Source organism: Trachemys scripta, chromosome 18 (genome assembly GCF_013100865.1).
Source record: "Trachemys scripta elegans isolate TJP31775 chromosome 18, CAS_Tse_1.0, whole genome shotgun sequence".
NCBI lineage: Eukaryota > Metazoa > Chordata > Testudines > Emydidae > Trachemys > Trachemys scripta.
Window position 1 is genome coordinate 8,334,791 of NC_048315.1, and position 22,109 is coordinate 8,356,899.

A 22,109-nucleotide genomic window follows, 5' to 3' on the forward strand; every position below is an offset into this window, starting at 1 on the left:
ACCCATTTTCACTTCTAAATTTTGACATACCTGGTGCTGCTGATTTTGTGATTGCAAACAATCCATCTCTCCCTGTTTCTCATGCAGATTCAAGTGTGTGTGAAAAATCACAAGTGCAACTTTAGGGGCTGGGCCTCTGAAAATTTGCTGCATTTGATTTCCTTTGACATATCCTCTTTTAACCATCAAGCATTCAGGGGACAAGCTGAATAGCCTAAGGAAATGGCAGTTACCAGGCATTGCTGGCAATAGATAACATACTGGAATAGTGCAACACTTAGTGTAATGTTCAGTCATTCATATGACTGTGCCTGGGTTCCTCACTGAATGAATTGCCATTGCCAAAGAAATCGCCCTACTTTGTAAGAATGATTTATTTGCAGCACACAATGCTTGGTTCTCAAAGACAGTGTTGTAATAGCCAAGGGAGTCACTTCCTCCCCCCCCCCAAATGAAAGACACTGTTTAGATATTAAAGCTCTTTTTGTGGAATGGAAGGGTGATCAAGGCAAGGCAAGGTGCGACTGAAATTATATTCCCTGCCGGAGATATTTCGGGATGTTTAATCATAGCGCAAAATGTAATTAGAAACAAATCACAACGTTGACTGAGCAACGAGCCACAGTCGGGCTATTTTTAGACTGCTAGAGAAATTCCCACTTAATACATGCTGTCCTAGTAGTGCTGATTGCATTTGTCCTCCCATGTCCTTTTCTATGTGTGTGACTGGCATAGTATTTGAGCCCTTGCCTTTATAAATATTTCAGTATTGGGCCTTTGAGGCTTTCTATATTTTTTGATATTTTGATTTGAGTGTATGTGAAAGTTGCTGCCTTGATGGTACCGAGAATGAAATATTCTCCTTAGGAATATGGTAGTGCGTAGGCAACAATGCTGTGAACTTCCCCCATAATGGCCCCCTAGGCATGCCTTATCCCTGATGTGGAGGAACCACCCTGGGGGGGAAGAAGGAAAAGGAGGAGGAAGAGGAAGGGTGTTAAGCCCATTCCATCTATGGCTTCTTTTCTGAGGGTGCCCAAAAAGTTGCCAATTAAAAATGATTGGGTGGAAGTTTTATGATGTAGACACCTGGCTGCTAGGAACTAGCATAAGACTAGTATCAGAGGGGTTGCCATGTTAGTCTAGATCTGTAAAAAGCAACAGAGAGTTCTGGGGCACCTTTAAGACTAACAGATGTATTAGAGCATAAGCTTTCGTGGGTGAATGCCCACTTCGTCGGATGCATTCACCCACGAAAGCTTATGCTCCAATACATCTGTTAGTCTTAAAGGTGCCCCAGGACACTCTGTTGCTTTTAGCATAAGACTGCCAACTCATTTCACAATGGCCCATCAAATGACAGGAATTTTCTGTTCCTGTCATGCTGAGCTGGATTTGAACCTGCAACCTCAGCGTAAAAGGTTCACGAGTTCTCCAGTCCCATGAAATCGTATCAGCTCATATGTAGAGGGGCTGCAAAGCTGGCAGAGCTCCTCTTGGGAATATCCCTGTTCACAAGGGTTCCAAAACAGCCCTGTGTCAGACCCCTTGCTGCCCTCAGTATAGTAGCATGCAGGGAGCATAGGGCTATGTTGTGGGACAATGTGACCACTAGCTCCAGCTAATCGGAGCTGCTCCTTCTGGAGCTATTCTACTTTGCACATGGGGCCATTCTGCTGCCGGGTCAGCACAGACTCTATCATGTCTTCCCTTGGGTTCCTACACTGAATTCAGCTTAGCCAGAATTAGGGATCATCTTTTCTGAGAGCAGCCCAGTCCTTTTACAATGGCAGTTGGAACCCACTCGTAGAAGCCCCCAGGGAACGTCCAACTGCCCTCCATCCTTTCTGTTACTACTCAGTAGTCCTCCATGCTCCAGCTGATCTTTCTGCCCAGAGTTTGAGCCTGCTCTGATGAAGGGATTAGTTTAAAGAGCTTGTGTGTGCAGGCTCCGAAATCCTGTGCGCACAGGATCAGAAATTGTGTCTAGGCACATGCATAGGATCTGAAATCGTGTTAAGGATCAGAAATCTTGTCATATCAAATGGGCTTCTGCTCAGCTGGGATCATTTAAAACAGGGTTGGCATGTGAGTGAGGAGATTTCCTGGGGAAGCAGAAGGGGTTGGCACACATGACCATCCCCAAATGCCACATGGCATCCACGGGAGCTGCGCCTGGGTCGTGCCGGCCTCTGAGGTTGGCCTGGAGGTGTCTTTGTGGCATGTCAATGCACTGCTAGGGTTGCCAACCCTCCAGGATTGCCCTAGACTCTCCAGGAATTAAGGATGAATCTTTAATTAAAGATGATGTCGTGTGATGAAACCTCAGGCTCTAGGAATACGTCCAACCATAACGCAACCCTGTGCCCCACAGGGCGCGAGGCTGGGTGGGCGCCCTGCAGGCTCAGTGCCTCCATGCCCAGAGCACAGGGGGCAGCAGCACACGCTTGGGGGCCATGCCCGTGCAGGGGTGTGGGTGCCTGGGTGACAGCCTGCCACGGCATGGGGTGCCTCAGACCTGGGGCTGTCTCTTTAAATAAGGGATCGCAGCAGCCTCCCCATCCGGACCCCATCGGTTGGGGGAGCTCGTGGAATTCCCCCAGCAGGACTCTGGCATCGGCTGCTTCTGCCTGGCTCATTAATCCGCCTCGGGCTCTGCTCGGCCATCGGCTGCCTCTACCTGGCTCCTGGAGCCGTCTCGGGAATCCACTCGGCCGTAGGCTGTATGGGCCTGGCACCAGCTCGGTCATCCGGCCGGCCGCTCACTTCCGCTTCCGGGTGAAAGGGCGGGCCGGGGCCTGCTGGCGGGGAGGCGGTTGTTAGGAACCGCGGTTGCTAGGGGCGGCCTAGGGCGGACGTGGGGAGGCAGCATGGCGGGGAGCCGGCTGGAGAAGCTGGGGACTGTGTTCACCCGGTACGGGGTCACCGGGGGCGGGGCTGGGGACGTTCCCTGGGGGCTTCTACGAGCGGGTTCCAACTGCCTGGGGTGTGAGGGGGCAGGTTCTTCCCCGCCCCGCTGCCAGGCGGTCTGGCCTGCGGGGCCCCTGTTGGCGGGCTCCACCTCCCTCCCCCGTGTGGGGAAAGGTGCTGTTCCCTCGGGGGGGGGGTCTTTTAGGGTCGGGGAGGTGCCCCCTGAAACTGATGTATGTGTGTGTGTGTGTGTGTGGGAAGGGGGGGAATAGTGTGTGTGTAGTGTCTCTGGGGGGGGGGGTACTGTGTGTGTCGGGAGGGGCTATAGGAGGGCAGGTGCCCCTGAAACTGATGTGTGTGCAAGGGAAGAGGGGATAGCGTGGTGGGGATGGGGGGAGATTGTGTGTGTGGGGGGGAGGGCAATATTGTGTGTGTGTGGGGGGGGTACTGTGTGTGTCAGTAGGGGCTATAGGAGGGCAGGTGCCCCGGCACTGCCCAGTGCAGTGCAGGTTCCTATGGGCAGGCTGTGTCCCTTCTCTCTTGGGCCTTTCAGCGGGCCTGATTTTCACCTTGTTCCCAGCTCATGTTCTTCCTGCTCCCTCTGCATCTCTCTCCCAGGACACGGGATCTGCTGCGTTCTAGGGTGCTGGCTGAGGCTCAGAAGCCCTTGTGGTTTGATGTGTATGCCGCTTTCCCTCCGCTGAGGGAGCCCGTCTACCGGGAGCCCGGTCAGCGTTATGGCAAAGTGAAGGATGTCATCCCTCCCATTCTGTACCAAGAGGATGAGATCCGAGCGTGAGTTGTGCCGTAGCCTTCCATCTCTTTCAAGTTTTCCTGTAGTACAGTCACAGTAGTATCTACACCGGGGGTGGCCAAACCATGGCTCATGCAGCTCTTTTACAGTTAAAGTGCGACTCGTGGAGACCCCCACACTCTCCTCCCATTCTTCACCTACTGGGAGTGTGGGGGAAGAAGCTCGGGACCTCTGCATTGTGGTGGGGTAGGGACTTCTGCCCAGTGGGGAGGAGGGTCTCGGGACTTCAGCCACATGGGGCGTGCCTGCTGGGCCTTGGGGCTTCAGCAGGAGTGGGGCAGGTGCCTCCTGCGGGGCTGAAACTCCAAGCTCCAGCATGCGAGCCCCGGCTCTCAAACTTCTGAAGATTGTCATATTCCACTCAGAGTGTCCGTGAGTTCTGATCTATGCCCTGAAACACCCAGGAGAGGTTTCAGTTTCCCTTTGAAATTTGCAGTACACTGCAGAGGGTGGCACTAACAGCTATCCAGCAGATGTACCTAGCTGTCACATCTTACTAGAGCCATTGCTCCTGTGTGTAACTTATTTATTTGTTTAGAATTTTTAAAAGTGTCTCTTTCATGTTTAAAATGATAGATTAGGAGAAAAATACAACTGCTCTTTAATCATTGTTTACCTCTGGGATATTTAATTAACTCTTATGTGCTTAGCTGTTCATTTGTACAATAGGGAAATTGTTGCCCATGATCCTTCAGTCTTGTGTATGTGTTTATAATCACTGAAGTAGACCTGAAATCCATCACTTTAGATCAAGGCTGGTTTACAGTGGGAAACAGGCATCTACAGCACCACTTCAACCACCTGGAGCTCTTGTGAAGCGCTTTGTGTCAACAGAATGCTTGTAACAGTTCAGTGTTCAAGAACTAGTATAGTTGCATTTATTCTGAGTATCAGTGGCCACAGGTTCTTGTTTATAACAGGTTACTGGGAGCAAGGGCCACCCAGGTTCTATCCCTGTCATGGTTATTAATTTGTTGCGTGACCGTTGGCAAGTCATTTTACCTTTCTGTGCTTCAGTTAACCCATCTTTTTAAAAAGTGATAATATTTCTGTGCCTCACAGGTGTGTAGAATGGTTTAAAAAGTGCGTGTTAAAGTACTTTTGAGATACTTGAATGAAAAACAGTATGTAAATGTAAAATATAGTGAGTGGGAAGAGTAGTTAGGGAAATCATCTTTGTTCTATCCGAAACTAACTGTTCTCTGGCTTTACAAGTTCATTAACTTCTCTGCCAGAACTTATCACCTATACACGGATTAATGAGAAATTCAAACTGTGTTTATTTTATTGAATAGGACATTTTATGAAGCATATGGGAATGATCCAAAAGCCTTTGAACTGTCACAATTAAACTTTAAATCCACCTGCCAGAGGTAAGCTCCATGTTAGAATTAAGTTAGAATTAGGTCTTCAGTTTGTTTAATTAATGGAATAAAATGTTTTGTTACTGTTTGGTAAGTAACAAACATCTTGAATTCTAGGTTTGTTGAGAAATTCTATGAACTGCAAAAAGAAGGAAAAATTGAGCCGGAAAAATTGTTTGAAGAAACAGGAAAGCAGCTTTTAGCAGAGGGGATCGGTCTGCGAAGAAAAAGAACAGCAAATGTATGCACTATTTAAAAAACAACAACTCAGAAAGGTGGCTGATAAATGGATACAGAACCACTTTTTAGGTCACTAGTTTATATGCATCCCAGGTCATTAGTGACAAAGGCATTACTGTTTTATGGCACCTGGGTGTCTACATAAATTGACAGGAATTGGGCCCCCTTCTTGAAAGTTTCAGCAGAAAAGTCAAGAATTGAGTTAGACCTGGAGAGTTAACTCCCCTCTCTGCCATAGAAGTGGTCATACCATGTCAAGGTTGAGGTACATTTCTGGGACAGAGAATGCACTGTGGCTGAAAGGAGGATTTCAATCTCCAGATCTGTCAAGCCAGTACCTTTCACAAACAGTGAATGTAAAGAACGATAAGGGCTATTCTGTCACTTTGAAGTATACATTGACATATTAATCTGCTTCAGGGGAAAATATTTTCACTGTTCTTAATTTATAAAAAATATTTCTCCTATAAAGGTGGTCCTAATGTGTCAATTCCTAATACATTAAGTGCCTGCAGTGCTTGTAAAAGGTAGCAGTGTTGAAATAAATGATCTTTGTGGTACAGAATGTATATGCTTATAAGAATATTCTATTAGCATATACATTCTTATGGCAGTATGCATGATATTGTTATAGAATACAACATATACTATATAACTGGGATATAATTGTGACTGGTAAACTGAGCACCAGCACTGTTTTTTCCGCTGCAAAAGTTGCTGAGGAGGAAGAAAGACGTGGTTCAAGTTAAAGTGTAGTAGGAAGAAGAATTGTTGCTGGGTGAAGAAAAGTTGGAAAGATGAGAAATTCAGTTTAGTTGTGACCTTTCTCTCTCTCTCTCTCTCTCTCCCTCTCTTTCTCTTCCCTACCCCTTCCCCTCCCTCCCCCACCGTCTTTCCCAGATCACTGACAGGTGGCAACCCCTTTCCACTTACATTTTATGCTTCTCACATTTAGTGTCTTGAATCTCCTCATACCTTAACTCAGACTAAGATGATAGTAAATTATAGTCTTGATGCTTTATTTCTTCAAGTGTCTATGCATTGGGCTTTTCTGGGGCACACACTGGGACCACAGCTTTCTAATTGACTTTTCATGAAACCCTTGGGGGGAAAGTCAGCACTCTTTGTAGCTGTACTTTATGGTGATCATCTTCCTGTAAACTGTAGGTAGCACAATGGACTCGTCAAGAGGCCAAAATCAGGGATCTTGTGGAAGAAATGAATCTTCAAACCATGTTGGAGGAGAGACAGGAACAGAAGCAAGACCAGGAGGACCATCTCAAATCAACAGACGTGAAGAAGGAAAATCCCTTGTCCTAACAGTTCTATGTTTGTCAGCATTATTGTCTTGGCACGTGTCGTAACATGTTTATAGCCTCTGAACTGTTGAATGCCAATCGTCCAAACTGTACAGACTCTTTGACGAGAAGATATTTACTCAAGGGAGGCACAGTTTAGTTGTCCAGCATTGATGCCTGTGACCCTGTGCAGGACACTTAACTCTTCTGCCTCAATTCCACATTTGTCAAGTAGGAATAATTCTTTACATTACAAAGGTCTTGAGGATTCTTTTTCTGAATTGCGCCCCGAGATGAAAAATGTATTAGAGATAATAATGGCTTAGACAATTAAACATTTTCATTAAACTTACACCTTCCTCAAGTGTGTCATTTCTTTGTTGCGGTGGGGCTTATCTTCTCTCGTCGGATAGGATGAATGGTTTTGTGACTGTCTCATCATTGTTACATAAGCAATTCTTCTTTTACTGTAGAAGTGGTGTATGCTTTGTAGCCTTATCTGCTGAAATATCTGCATAAAACAGCGACTGTCATCTTTTAACTTTTAGTAGAGAAGGCCTACTCTTTAACTGTATATATTGAACAGGGCATCTGTTTGGCTTCTAGTTACATTCTTCTACTTCACTACTTTCTTTATTCATATTCTGCTAAACCATAACAATACCCATAAATGTAATCTTGCAATGGGCCCTTGCTGTAACTCTGTAAGGCAGTTGATAATCATCTGTGAAGTAAAAGGTCCTGATTACACATAGTTATTTGAAGAAGACAGAGGCATGAGCTTTTAGTGAAATAGCCTGGGAAAGAGGAGTCTCTTGGCTTTGGGGGTGGGAGGTGGGGAAGAGAGAAATTATGAACACAACTATGGACTGGTACTGAAGATTAACCAATTAGCTAACAATTGTATTCAGAAAATGTCTGTTCAATATTTGTTAACGTCCCCTGTTTACAATTAGGGGTTTTGTGTTTCAATGTAAACCAAAAACAATGACTCAAACACCTATCCTATGTATTTTAACAATCAGTTTAAAACAAATATTAGACATCCCCCCCCCCCCCCTCTTCCCTAGAAAATGGCAAGATTCCTTTAAAGGGATTTTCAATGGGTTTCATGCCTAGGTAATCTATGCTTTTTCCTGTTAATATTCTATGTGTTTCAGTTCACTGTCACCTGTAGCAGCAGTACCATAAGCATTTTTTTTCTCATATGATGACTGTGTGTACTTTGGCAACACAGGATGCAAACAGGAAATGGGGTTTAAAATGCTTTTGAGTGTAAACTCTTGTATGTTTCATTTCTTTTGAAAAAACTGCATTTTGCTCAAATTGATGTAGCCACAGTAGAATGGTGAAACTACACCAAGAATTTTCAGCACTGCTCCCCCCACCACTGTTCTCCTGTAAAGTTAGATGGCATAGTTGTAAAAAATTACACTAACATTTCTATGGTGGTTACTGCTAGGCCACTTGCTAGTATAAACAGCTGAGAAGGTCATGGGTTCATCAAGAGAGGGACCAATAGTTCTGCATCTCCTGCAATGCAGTGTTGTCTCCATTGTCCTGGTCTGGACCCTTGTCAAGATGTTTATGGAGACAGTTTATTTTGAATATTCTCCCCTTTGCATTTATTATTGTGGAAGATGTTCCTCAGCTGTAAATAATTAGATGCAGTTTCCAAACAAAAACAAATTAGTGTGAAAGGAAAGGAGTCATGAAGTGAAATCACATATAACTATTCATCTGTTCGATTACATGATCTCCTGTTTAGTCTCTATTGGTTACTTCTATAACAAATTGCTATACTTAGAAATGAGAGGAAGTTTTTTCTTTTCAAACTGCTGCTATAGCAAGGTCCAGCCTTTATTTACTCAAGCTTTGCTCTCTGCCCCATCCATCCTTCTAAACCAGCATGAGCAATAAAGATGTCTGAGTGCAAATTCAGGGCTAGATTAAAACCTCTCAATCTGCCCTGAGTATGTAGTTATATGGCCCCAGGACCAGACAGGAGAAGCAATGAAGACTCGGAGTCAATATTTCTCCCCCACTTCTCTGGGGGAGAGGGGAAATTATGTTAGCCCATTTTGAGGAGCAGTCTATTCCCACTGTGCCCCTGACCAGCTGCTCTGGCCACTCAGTGGAGGGAGGGGAGCCAAGGTCTCTCTCATTTCCTGCCTCCTCTGCCTCATCTTCCCCCCCCCCCCCCATTTGCTCACAGTAGGGAGTAGCCGGTGAGTAGTCCTGGCTCTCTTCCCCATGATTAGAATCACAATCCGAGGAGGAGATTAAGGGAGGCATTACTTCCCTTTTCTCCCCTGCATGACTGAATAATGGCTATAACTCTCCAGCCCCTACCAATCAGTTTTGATAAGTATACATAAGAAAGGATCTTTTACAACATAATACTATACATAAGAAAGGATCTCTTCTGTACTGTTGCTGCGTTAGATTAGTAGTGCTACATGTAGCCCAAACTTGATTTATAAACTAAACTGCTGTGACATGGAAGATAGAAAGGCGATGTGTATGATAACAGTGTCATTTGGCTGTCAGATTTGTGATCAGTGACATTTGACACTGTGCCATATTCCAATATCATGTAGCCATAGGTCGGCAGCTGTATAATTCAGTGGAGTGCATGTGTGCTATTATTCTGAAGTGGGTAATATGGCCCAATTAACTGGAAAGATTAGAAATGTATAAGTGAGTGCACATGTTAAATGAGCAGGCAGGGGTCAGGTCTCCCTGGTGATGAGGGAGGTAGTAGGCCCTCGCATGGCATAGATAGGGAAATTGCTTTTAGGTAGCTTGCAGTGTAAAAATAGCCTTTGGAGTCTATAGCAGTTTGTTGGCTGACCTCCATATTGAGGATGCTTCCAGCTGAGACAAGCAGTTGGGGTTGTTCTACTGCACTGAAGATTTGTTCGGGCTGATAGGTAATGGGGAATTGGGGCCATCAGTAAAAGACATGAAGTTAAGTATTCTATACAATCAAGAGAAAATACTGCTGAGAACAGAGCTCCATTTTTTATACGTAACACTTGATGGATGCATTTGCCGTGTTCAGACTCAAACGTCAGTCACTGTGACCTTAGAGAAGCTCAACTATTTTAATTAAAAGGTTCTAAACGAAAGCCTGGGGTGAGCTATTTATTATTTATCAAGCATTTACCTTCCAGCAGTTAGCAAAAGGTCAGTAGCTTCATCCAAAGCTTTGGGTTTTTGTTAGGAGCTTAGATGAAAAAGATACGCAATCAATCACTCCTACTTTGGGCATGTGTGTATGCAGGTCACTACTAATAATTATTTTGGCTTTTAGGACTTTGTACCACCAACATGTGCAGTGAGCGTGTGTCCCTTACTGAGGTATATTTCCACAAAAATAAACACCGGCTTGTGATTACGGTTGGTAATGAGATATTGATTGTTTGCAAATGTCGCTGTGGAAAGCTTGGTTGGCATCTATCATGTTCTCTTGGCTTCTATCCACTAGATGGAGCTGAAGCATTTTCACTATTTACAGGGGTCTAGGTTTAGGTCAGCTTCCTTTTATACCATTGCAAGTTTTGAGAGAGTCTGAATGAGTGAACAGTGGAAGTTTCAGAGAATCTAGGGATCCAAAGGAGCGAAGTCCCCATAAGCACGTCCGTTTATTTTATTGCACAGTAGACAGATGGGTGAAGGGGAGGAAAACTAATTTTTTGGTACTTCTATTAGTGAATACATGCAACAGTGACAATGTTTCCTCTCTCATATCTCTCCTCTCACTTCTTCATGTATTTTCATTATATTCCTCATTGCCTGAGAGCCTTAATTAGTGTGCATAAAATAATTTCAGATACACAGATGAAAATTGCTGTTCATATGCATTGTACTAATATGAACACTGGCCCTGCCTTTTTATTTTTGTTACTGCAGTCTCATACTAGCACCGAAAAGCAAAACATCCATCAAAAAGAAACCCCCTGTGTTTCCTAGGATCTGGTGTCTGTAGGGATATTTAACTGTTATAATCAGAACTGCAGATGATGTAATAATAGAGGTTCTAGCTAAACTTGGACATAAGAAGCTAAACTGCATTGTCTGATCCACTTAATCTACCGCCTAACAACTGTGGTGTTCTGAGAAAGGCCTCCCCTGGTTTTGTGTAAAAGGAGCAGATGTGACCTTGTCATTTGCCCTTCACAGGACAAAATCATGCATTCAAATAATTTCCTTATGCCTGGCAAACCTGGCTTCCGGTATTGTGACACTCATTAATGACTGGAGCCAGGCTTTAGCTGCCTCGGAATCCTACACCCCATTATAGAGCAGCCATCTGACCTTTGCTGAGCTAAATTGCTGACCTCTTTCTTCCTGAAAGCTAACCAGAGGGAGTTCATGTAGCAACCCATCTGCCTGCCATGCTCCACCATGGCTGCTGAGCTACTTTAAGTAACAGTATATGCCTATGTGTTGATTACTAGGCTCTTCGCTCCTAGCGGCATCCAGAAATCCTATTTTCAGGCAATAGGAACTGTGGATGCTCTGCCTCTCTGACAGTAAGGTTCCAGGTTTCTCGAATTGGGTACCCAATGCCACTGGCCATGCTTGAAATTTTTGGCCTGTGGGACTTGCCCAAGGTCACACAGGAAGTCATTAGCAGAGCCTGGATTAGAACCTAAAATCCTGACTCCCAACATCTCCCGCTTTAATAACTTGACCACACCCTCCCTAGAATGGACGTTGCATCCAGGTTGCTAGTTTGCTATAATGGTATTAGCAATAAGGTAAGTGATGCAAATATACTGAAGGTGAAGGTCTAGCACTATGCCAGGAAGGGAGATTTCTGTATGTCCACACTGACTGCAAATGCATTGAGTCTGCTACTGAACCCCATTTTCTATCTTGGACAATGGCATGTTTTGTGTACTATGTTACAACTGAGTCTCGCGCTGATGATGTATTCTAGATAAATCAATCATCAGAATTAAGCCTTTTAGAGGTATACACTATTACCCAAAGGGTGGTATCATCCAGGAAAGAACTAGCCCAAGGTGGATTCATGCAGCCTGTATAAACTGGAGGGGCTCCATTGACATTAATGGGATTAGCTGCATAAATTGTAGGGCAGGCCATGAATTTGGGCAGCTTCTTGATATAATAGGCAATTGTCCCTGATTTACAGATGAGGAAAGTGAGGCACAAACATTGAAGTAATGTGTGTGAGGTTGCACAGCGAGGTAAAGGCAGTGAATAGAACCCTACAATTCTAATTTCTCATCCCCTGCATTCACCCACTAGACAAAGCTAGACTGCGTTGGAGCTTGGATATGCCTTAGTCAGCAGTAACACATCTCTAACTATATTATTAGGCACATGCTGGAAGATTAAATACCATCCATGCTATCCCACAGTGAGGTCAGTGGAAGTAAGAATTACAGGAGCAGGTCCTAGATTTGGGACACCCAAAACAATTCACCAGCTCTGCTGAACACCAGCTGATCAGGCCTTGCCAGCTCCAAGTTTTACAGAGAGGTGGGTAATAAGTTATTTAATGTCGTCTTTTTTTTTTTTTTTAGATAAAGCTATGAATAGGAACCCCAAATACTGGAACTCCAGCACTCATTACAACCAATATAGCATTGTAGTAAAATGCTGTTCTTTTTCAACTGGCCTCTACATATTCTCACTTGTGAGATTGGGGCTTCCTGGTGCTGAGCTGCGGAATCTTCTAGAGAGCTGGGTCTGTTGGAGCTTTAGTTTCCTGTGGGGTGGTGAAGGTGTCTCATTCTTCCTATACAACGTCTTCTAAAAGATACGGTGAGATTTCCCAAAGGGTACGAGGGCCTTTGTTACCCAGGAGCACGACAATCTTATAACTTGGCGCTTCCTTTGCACCCCTGGAATTTAGATAGGTTTATCAGTGTAAATTGCTGGCTCTCCCTCAGGGACAGGATTTGGGTACGTTTTCTTTCTTTCTTTCTGATTAGGGCCTACACCTGCAGGCCTTTGACAGTTAGGAGGGCTAGGCGCATGAGCTGGTCATTTTACACTCATTTGCCAGGAAAGCGGTGGTGGCAGCAGAGGCAGCTCTCTGAGGAACTGTCGACCCAAGGAAAACTGGAGTCTGAGGCTTCTGTATGTGTGATGTCCACACCTGGAATGAGAACACCAAGTAAGTGGCTTTATTAACACCTACTTCTCAGGAGAGCTTTGCTTCAGCTCCGTGCCCCACTGCTTCTTAGCAATGCCCTCTCTAATGGCATCTGTTATGTACAATGAGCATATTTTTTTAAAGAATATCATTTGAACAGTAGGGTTCATAGAATCATATCATAAAATGTCAGGGTTGGAAGGGATCTCAGGAGATCTAGTCCAATCCCCTGCTCAAAGCAGGACCAAACCCCAGACAGATTTTTGCCCCCGATCCCTAAATGGCCCCCTCAAGGATTGAACTCACAACCCTGGGTTTAGCAGGCCAATGCTCAAACCACTGAGCTAAAATATTAAACATTGCTTCTGTAGCACTGGGGATTTACATGGTACAGTATAAGACATGGCACAATGTGCTAATTAGCATTATAAACTTCCATCGAGTAAGAAACATTCCCTGCCCCAAAGGGCTAAGTTTAAAATAAACAAGACATGGGACAACAGTTCTGGGAAGGGAGAGTGGGGAGAGATTATTGATACCAATCCTGAAAGAATTGGATTAGTAAACAACTGAAGGTTGAGAGGTTGGGGTTTGTTTTTCAGAACCTTTTTGGTCAGGTTTTAATTGTTGTGAAACCAAAACTTGGGGTGGCTCAGATCTCAGTTCAGTTCACCCAGACTCTACACATTTTGGGATTTGCATAACCTGGCCTACATAGCCAGCGATCCAAGACGGTTGAGTCTAGTTCCCCTTGTTGCCTCTAGTTTGACATAGGGTCTGTGGTTTGGTAGCAGAGAGCAAGGGTTTAGTTTCTGTCCGTGGAAAGGTTGGCACTCTACTGTCCAGTGATATTGGAAACCAGTCAATCTTTACCGTTACCCAGTGAAATTCATCCAGTGCAGCACAAGCCCTTAGGCAACACTTAAGCCCGCAAAAGAGGGTGTAAGTGGGACTTAAGTGGTGCAAAGGCCTTGTGCTGGCTCCTCTGCACAGGAGTGAATTTCACTTACGGTTACTGCATGATAACTAGGGCTATGTGGGGAACCTGATAGCGAATTATTTTCATCTAGATAACTGTGAGCTGAGTCTTTGTTTTAATGAATGGGGCCTAGTTGCGAAGTGATTCGGGGAATGGTGTAAAAGGGGGATGTTGTGTTGTGTCCCAGTTAATGGGGGTTCATTAAATCAGAGCTCTAAGAGCTAATGCTGGGGAATGTAAGAGCTTTACTGATCCAGTCTGCACTGCCAGGGCACTCACACTTCCCTGACTAAACCTCCACAGTCCTGATCCAGCAAGTACTAGGCTCCATGTTAAAAGCCGGGCTGGATTCTCGAGCCCTGTCTTTTTTGGTTGCTCCTTCTGTTCAGGGATCTGGAAATCTCCCCAGGATATGAGTGACCTGAGAGTGTCTCCCACTGTTTTGAGGCACCCATGCATAAGGAGTGTTTTGGAGGGTACCCACAGGAGCTCAAGCAACTCTGCTGTCCTCATCTTGGCCTGTTTCCCTGTGCTGCTGCTTGTATGCACATTCCAAGCTCATTCTGATGTGGGCTAATGCTATTATCCTCCAGAAATTAAAATGAAGACTGAACCTATAATGTTTCACTGGGAGGGAATTGGGGTTATATATTCCTGTGTAGAGCAGCATTCTATTTCAGTCATAGCATTTAATTATGATTGGTATGTTAGTGCCCACCAGAGCATAACAAATTGTCATTATGTTATTCTGCTGAGTCTAATTTAATTGGCAAGTTGTCACAAAAGCAATTATCCGTCATTTATTTTGTTGCCATAACCACATCTTGGAGAGCACCTGCTGTCTGAAGTGGCGAGGCTCTGCAGTCTCTTGGTCCTGGATTTCTTCCACTTGTCTGACACAAAGACACTGTTTCCTCCTCTTATTTAAAAATAACCTAATTTCCTATTGTGGTCTCATGAATTCTCATGTGTGAGACTGGAAATGCCAAAGGAAATTCATGGTGCAGGTAGCAAGATGCTGAGATGCTCTGTCTGCCTTTAAAAGGGAGAGAGGTGCTTTGCAGCACAGACGTGATCACTTCTGCACCTCTGGGTTGTCTACCTACCAAGGGATTTATTTCTAGAGGGGTGAGGCTGGGCAGCATGGCCTCATGGTTACAGAAATGGACTGGGATTCAGGACTCTGGGAGTCTATTCCTGGTAGACTGGGCTACAGTAATTTATACCAGCTGAGGATCTGGCTTACAGTACAATTTTGGTCTTAACCTTGCTGTGATTCAATTCTACCCATCTGTTAAATGGGTATAAAAATGCTTACCTATCTCACAGGGGGTCTGGGGACTCCTGCTCGGAGATTCTCAGATGAAAGGAAATATATGCTGTGCAAAAAGTTACTATAAGCTTGGAACTGAGGGGTCTCAGTGCTGTATATATTGGCTAGAAAGGCGTGATTAAATGATATGGTATGGCACATGCCTGGCTCTGCCCACGTACAGGTACATGGGCTGCTGTCTGAGAACTCAACAACCTCCCTGTCCTGACAGTGTCTAATTCTGCTTTAACCAACTGGTCCTGACTCCTGCTTATTCGTTCCCTCACACTGCCTTAAATCAGGAGGAACTCCATTGAGGCCACAGCCGCATTCTCTGTTGCCTTGCACCCAGTGTGATCCCTTGTACCAGTGCAAAGTGGCTGTAAAACACTAAACCCAAAGGAGTTCTGCTACCCAAACCCTGGTGTAAGAAAGAATCAGACTGAATTGTTTTAGTTGTGCATTTGTAATTGCAGATGTTGTGGCTAATCCATAGGGTCACTGGAACGACAGCGGTAGGAGAATTGCCAGACCATTCCTACCACGTTGAGCATAGGAGGTGCCAGGAAGTGAGTCATCCCAGGGAAAACAATTAATCTGCTCTGTAGAGAGAACGCTCTGTGGAGCTCCAGCAGGGGACCTAGTGTCCATGTGGTGTGTAAGGGAGAGGCATAAATTATAGAGGCTTGCCCCTAGCTCGTGATTCAGGATCGGATTTGTATTATGTGAGTAAATCATAGTCTGATGAATAAGTCATGGGACTAGACTCTCTCTTTGGTTTTGAAAAAGTCAAAATGAAATAATGAGCGAACTGGATGTTTGGAGATAGCAAATTCTGAGTCGGCAATAAATAAAACCCTCAGCTTTTTTATAAATCATGCTGGGGAGATACAGACACAAGATTACAGTAAAAACCATGAGTTTATTTCAGATTTGTTTAAAATATAGAGTCCTTAATATCTGAAGATGATACAAAGATGGGGGTGGGGTGGGGGGTGGTAGAGGGCGAGAGAGTGGTTCAGAGAACCAGTAAAGGTATATGGAGCTTTTCACTTGTAAGTTGAATCCATCCCAGCATTGAACAGGATGAAAATCGTTACCATCTAGCCTGTGTGAATTGAGTTTGGTGGAGTCAGCCAAGTACCTTGAGGACATATGTCCACCTCGCAGAAACCTGCCACGTTTGACATCCTTGTTGTCAGTCCCAATAAACTAAGTGGGTCGTGAGACCAGAACTGTTCTCCCACCATTGTGAGTTGTTCCTTCAGAGCTGAAGCCCATTAGCAAAGCAATTTGAGAAAGCTGTACTGATGCCGTTCATACTGTACCTGGTCTCTGGCTCATCAGAGGACTTCAGTCTCCAGAGCTGTCAATCTGGCTAGTTTCATGCGCCATACCTCCAGTGTGGCTCCATCTATCTCATGGATTTTAAATCGGCTGGCTAGTTTCAGGAGCACTAAATTAACTGGAAATCAACATCAAACACACCGAGAAATTAGTTGGGGAACTTTTTAATAAGCAACTCTCTCATAAGTTTTCTGGGGTCCCATAAAGTGTAGAAGGCTGGCAGGTGAAGATTAGTTTTTTTTACCTAGCAGCTTGGTCTGGTCAAAGCACTATGAGACTTTTTTTCAGAGACCAGTCCAAAATTGCAGCGATTATCCTTCCTGAGATGATAGGGCTACATGGTAGTTTACCCCTTAGCTTTCAGGGGAATGGTACCCAAAATCATTGCAACACCAAAACAGCTTTCCAGGAGCTTGAGGACTGCAACTGATTGACATACATTTTTAAATAAAAAGAAGATGCATTTTAATGTCTGCGTTTCCCTTTGTACCCTCCCCATCCTATCCGCCCTCCATTGGTGGTCCCTTCCTCTTCTGTAGCTTGGATTAGTTGGCTAAAATGGAAAGATGGACTTACAGTTAAAACAGAGGGACTGGGTTTTGTCCCTGGTTCGGCTACACACGCTGGGCAAGTCATTTTGCCTCTCTGTGCCTCATTTTGCCTGTCTGTAAAATGGGACAATGATAGCTGCTTCACAGGGACGTTGTGAGGTTAAACTCATCAGTATTTGTAAAGCAGTGTGCGTTCCCTGGATGGAAGACACTATATAATTGGAAAGGGTCATTAAGGCTTAACTATAACTTTTCCTTGTAGTTGTATCTTCCTTGATTGAAGAATAGAGACCTGTGTGTTTCAGTTCAACAGCAATAAAAACCTGCCTTTTGTCAGGCACTGACCTCACCTTTCATGGTTAGAGAGAGGGGTTCGTTTTAAGGTTCTTCAGGGTGTGCTGGTGCCACTCCCACTTGCCAGTATCACCAGCATCTTACCAGTTTTTCCTCCAACAGTGTAATCAGCAAGGGAACCAAATGATGAGGCCCTTGTAGGGACACACGTGCTATCAACTGGCTGTGTCTGTGCACAGCCGACGTCACTCAGTACTCCGTGGAGACACTTCCAAAGTATCCAGCCCTCTTGGGCATGAGTGAGACCCAGGAAATGACAGTGGCGGCTGTTAGTGTATATAAAGCCATTGTGCAGGGGGAGACTTGGAAACACCCAGACATCTGGCTAAACGAAGGGCCGATTAGGTGAGGCTGCCTGCGTTTCAGCACTGAAGTAATCAAGGGCAGTAGGTAGAAAAGCATAATGCGCAGAAGTCACCTGTGAACATCCTGGGTCAGATTTAGCCCTGTGGCAACTCCACAAAAGTCAAAGGTGTTACTCCTAGGCCAGGAGTGTATTTGGCCCCATCTATTTAAAGAGATACAAATGGTTTGTGATGTAGTGATGGCTGCTTTGGAGGTAGTATAATCAAGTAGGTAGAGCAGAGAACAGGAGAGCCAAGACTTCTAAATTCTATTCCCTCCTCTACCACTTGCTCACCTTGTTTTCTCTGTGCCTCAGTTTACCTGTATACCATATGAAACAAGAAAGCTTAATGAATGAATGTTTGCCAACTGCTTTCAAGGCCTCACATGGAAGTATTGTTATCATAATCTGTGGCAAAAACCATTGCTGAGAATTTGTTTCAAAGTGAAGTTTTGTGTATTGGTTTCCCTTAATTTGTGTGTATGTGTGAGTGTGGGGGGGGGAGGGGAAGGGTTAATCTTTATTTTTATTAAAGATCATAGAGGTTTGCAGAAAAAAAGAGGAAGAATATCAAGGTTACAGTCTAATGCTTCTTCATACATTGCTTGCAGTAAAGGAAAAACTGGCTCTATTTGAACGGGTTTGGCCATTTTTAACCGTAATTCCACTCTGGCCAGTGTTTTATGATAAAAATAATGAACGCTTTGAATATCAGTCAATATTTCTGTACCACGAAAGGGACAGTCGTAGGTGGAATGAGAGACGAGCCTCCACAGACAATAATTTGTCTTGACAGGTCAGTTCCACTGTTGCTGAGCTGGAAAAAATTGATTATGGGAAATACACATTCTCTGTCCCCAAATTATGTTCCCTCTAATATTAGGAGAAATAATAATTAATAATGGGGCAGTGGCTGTCCATTAGTATCTGTACAGCACAACAGGGCCCAGGTCCTAATTTGGACCTTTGGTCACTTCCATAATATAAATGGTGCTCTGCTAACTCCTTTTGTCACAGCATCTCAAACAATTAATTAAGCTTTACAGACTATTAATTAAGCTTCATAGCAGCCCCTTCTGGGAAATAGTGTACAGAGGGGGGAACTGAAGCACTGAGTGGCTAAGTGACTCACCCCAGGTTGCACGGTTAGTCAGTTGCGGAAATAGGAATAGAACTCAGGCATTCATATGAGCTCAGAACTGGGCAGTGTCAATTCTGAGTGCACGTGTGCCCCCACAAAAGCAATTTCACATAAGACAGAGCAAGCTGGATCTAAACTAGGAACGAAGACACAAGGAGTTCTTCCCCCTAAACACTGAGCTTGCCAGCTCCTCCCCACCGAGTTCAGCACTTTCAAACAGTATCACTGTCACCCAAGAGCACACGGAGACCTTAGTAAATGAGTAAGTGGAGCCAAGGAGAGTTTTCCCACGTTTCCTGAGCTGGGGTGACAGTTAGGATGGGGAGATTAAGAACGGCCATCTGCTCGTCTGTCTCTGGACCACGGGTGTTATGCATGCAGACATTTACTAATCTCTTCCCTGCTTCGTCCTGACTGCACACATAAAGACAGTCAACGCTGAGTTCTTTTGGAAGGGAGGAAAAAGAAAACCACACACACACTGCAGTTAAGGGGGAAATAACACCAATTTGAACAAACCAATTTCTTTTTCCTAGTGAGTCACTCAGTCTAGAATTCCCCAGCTCCCCGCCCTGGAAAATTACCAGTTTCCTGAATGCGTGCAGATCTCACTGCAACTCTTATTAAAATCCATCATTGCAACTGTTGGCTATCGGAAAGCTAGCGAGGCTCTGTCCACTCCCTGTGCTCCATGATGGAACACAGAGCACCCTTTCTTCACATCCACCACTCGTGAAGGCCAATCGCCTGAGCTCATGTTCAATGGGGATGTCGTGAGTGGCTGATGTTATTGTAAATGAGGTCACTGCCGCACAATGTGCCTTTCTCCTATTCATTGTCTGTGGAGGGGCCTGGCTGAGTCATCCTCTGCCACTAGATGTTTGCGAGCAAACAACATTGATTTTGGAGATGCAGGGGGCAAACAGGGCTCGGGGATGTAGTTTTTATTCAGTACGTGGGGACAAAGCTTAGCCCCTTGCCCTCGGAGGGTGTAGGAGTTGCTGATGACAGCAAAGCTGATGCGGTATTGTAATGCCAGGTGCGGCTGGAAATGGGTGATTCACACTGGGCTCCACTGAAGCTCCCCCCATATGGAAGAGGGCTTTTGGGAGGGGGAAGGCCCACATCTCCATGACTGAGAGATAATGTGCGAGTGAAAGATCTTATGGCCCAGAGGTCTAATACTTATTATTATTGTCTATTTGCAGTATAGTAACACCTAGAGGCCTTAACTGATATAGGGCCCCCAGAGTGCTAGGCGCTGTACAAACTCATAGGGAGTAACAGTCCTTACTCTGAATAGCTTAGACTCTAAATAGATGAGACAGACCAAGGGTAGAAGGAGAAAAGAGAAATCACAAGTGAAGTGACTTGCCCAACGTCACACACCATGTTGGTGGCTAAGCTGGGAATACAATTCAGGTCTCCGGACTCCCAGCCCAGGGCCCTGCCTAGATTTTCAAGTGCAGATTCACCCACAACATATTGACATTTTTGCATACAAACTCAGGTAACTTGCATGCCCAGCTGTGCGCTTGCACATACAGTTATATGATTGATGCATGCAGTGTGTGTGATTTTGCTTACCTAAAGGGTTACACTTGAGGCCACATCACTCCGCTTACTAAGCAGGGCTGGATCTAGGCACCAGCGCTCCAAGCATGTGCTTGGGGCAGCACTTTCCAAGGGGCGGCGCTCCAGCTCCTTTGGGGGGGGGGCGCGCAAAAAGCCGGGAGCCGGCCCTGAGTAGAGGTGAGTTGCGGCAGTGGGGGGCATGGGGAGGGCTGCAGGAAGTAACCCCGGGGGGGCAGAGGAACCGCTCCACACTGCCGCAGCTCACCTCCGCTCCGCCTGCTCCCCTGAGCGCGCTGCTGCTCCACTTCTCCCCCCTCCCTCCCAGGCTTGCCTGGGAGGGAGGAGTAGGAAGGGAAAGGGGCGCGCCTGGGGGAGGAGGCAGGGCCGGGGATTTGGGGAAGGGGTTGGAATGGGGCATGGAAGGGGCAGAGTTGGGTCGGGGCTGGGGGAGCGCAGGAAATTTTTTTTGCTTGGGGCGGCAAAAAATTTGGAGCCGGCCCTGTTACTAAGATGGTGCACATGTTGAGGCCCTGTATTCCAGAGTCCAAGAAAGAAGGAATTGTGGGACTTGCTTATGAAATTATGAGAATTTGATCTCTTCTTCCACAATTCCCCGTGACACCCTCAATGCCTTTTAAAATATCCTGAAACGGGCTGTTGTGGGAGCTGTCCCAGGAGCTGTGAGTTATATACCCAGAGGACATTGCACCTGAAACAATTTAAAACAGCACTAGAATAGACCTGGGGCTGCCATGCAGAGCACCTTTGGCTGGCTCACCATGGCTAGAGCGAGTGCACTAAATCATTTGTGCTTAATTCAGTTGTCGCCACCTGTTTTTTACAATTCTATAATGTAGACACAACTTCAGTGCCAAATTTCCCTTCTTTACCCACCTCCCCTTTTTTTGGGCTAACTTTCAGGTTTGGCTCAGTTTGTGTTTCCTATTCATGCATGCGATTGTGCCAACTGTCTACCAAATTGAGACTCCCAGTCTCCTGAAGGTATGTAAATATGCACACGCTGTATATTATATATTGGCACAGAGCTGGAGGCAGCCCCCATTGCCACATATTCAGATTCACTGTCCCAGATTTCATTCATTTGTCCCTGAAAATCTTGCCAGCAGACAAAGGGGAGTTTGAGATTAGTGCTCAAGGAGTTAATGAAGACAATCAGATCTGCTACAGTGTTTGACTTAGATTATCATTATCATCCTTCCTCTGCGGTTTGCCCATGAAGTAGAGAGGATGCTCCCAGCCTTTTCAAATCCAGGCTCCTGCAGTTAAAAAGGAGAAAAAAAAAAAAACAGAATAGAAGCTCATCTTTTTTTTTTTTTTAAGAGATTAAAATATTTACATATTTACAGGTATCTGGTATTTTTCTCCACTGGAATGCACAGACTAGATGAAAGCCAACAAACATCTGTAAGCATTTACAGCACTACAAAGGAACAATCAAGTTTCGACTAGTGTTTGTCAGGTCTCTGGCATAACTAGAAATGACTAAAAAGTGACAAAGAGTCCTCTGGCACCTTATAGACTAACAGACGTATTGGAGCATAAGCTTTCGTGGGTGAATACCCACTTCGTCAGATGCATGCTTATGCTCCAATATGTCCGTTAGTCTATAAGGTGCCACAGGACTCTGTCGCTTTTTACAGATCCAGACTAACACGGCTACCCCTCTGATACTAGAAATGACTAGGCTCACATCCTAGTTACAGTGCTAAGCTGTCCCTTCTGAT

At 45.1% G+C, this 22,109-nt stretch overlaps 2 protein-coding genes across 9 annotated transcripts in view; both read left to right on the plus strand.

The window, feature by feature from the left end:
* Positions 1-2,782: 2,782 nt before the first annotated feature.
* MRPS23 (mitochondrial ribosomal protein S23) lies at positions 2,783-6,985 on the plus strand. The gene is made up of 5 exons (XM_034752644.1): positions 2,783-2,914; positions 3,529-3,705; positions 5,020-5,097; positions 5,206-5,329; positions 6,496-6,985. Exons 1-5 carry the CDS (start codon positions 2,871-2,873, stop codon positions 6,646-6,648), a joined length of 576 nt encoding a protein of 191 aa, XP_034608535.1. The 5' UTR covers positions 2,783-2,870; the 3' UTR covers positions 6,649-6,985.
* Positions 6,986-9,417: 2,432 nt separating this feature from the next.
* Positions 9,418-22,109, plus strand: part of CCDC182 (coiled-coil domain containing 182) — a 129,969-nt gene continuing 117,277 nt past the window's right edge. For 3 of the 8 annotated variants that reach the window (XR_004643426.1, XR_004643424.1, XR_004643429.1), the window contains exons 1-3: positions 9,435-9,559; positions 12,185-12,566; positions 12,670-12,780. The gene's annotated coding sequence lies outside the window, so the exon portion shown is untranslated. Of the gene's footprint in view, positions 9,560-12,184; positions 12,567-12,669; positions 12,781-21,285; positions 21,367-22,109 lie in introns of those variants that run through there. The other 5 variants (XR_004643431.1, XM_034752643.1, XR_004643430.1 and 2 more) reach the window with 5 other exon arrangements.

Excerpts from the sequence above, each read along its gene's own strand:
- MRPS23 (XM_034752644.1), top strand. The coding sequence starts at position 2,871 with ATGGCGGGGAGCCGGCTGGAGAAGCTGGGGACTGTGTTCACCCG. Across the intron at positions 2,915-3,528 it reads CTGGGGACTGTGTTCACCCG|GACACGGGATCTGCTGCGTT; the intron begins GTACGGGGTCAC and ends TCTCTCTCCCAG. Across the intron at positions 5,098-5,205 it reads TTTAAATCCACCTGCCAGAG|GTTTGTTGAGAAATTCTATG; the intron begins GTAAGCTCCATG and ends CTTGAATTCTAG.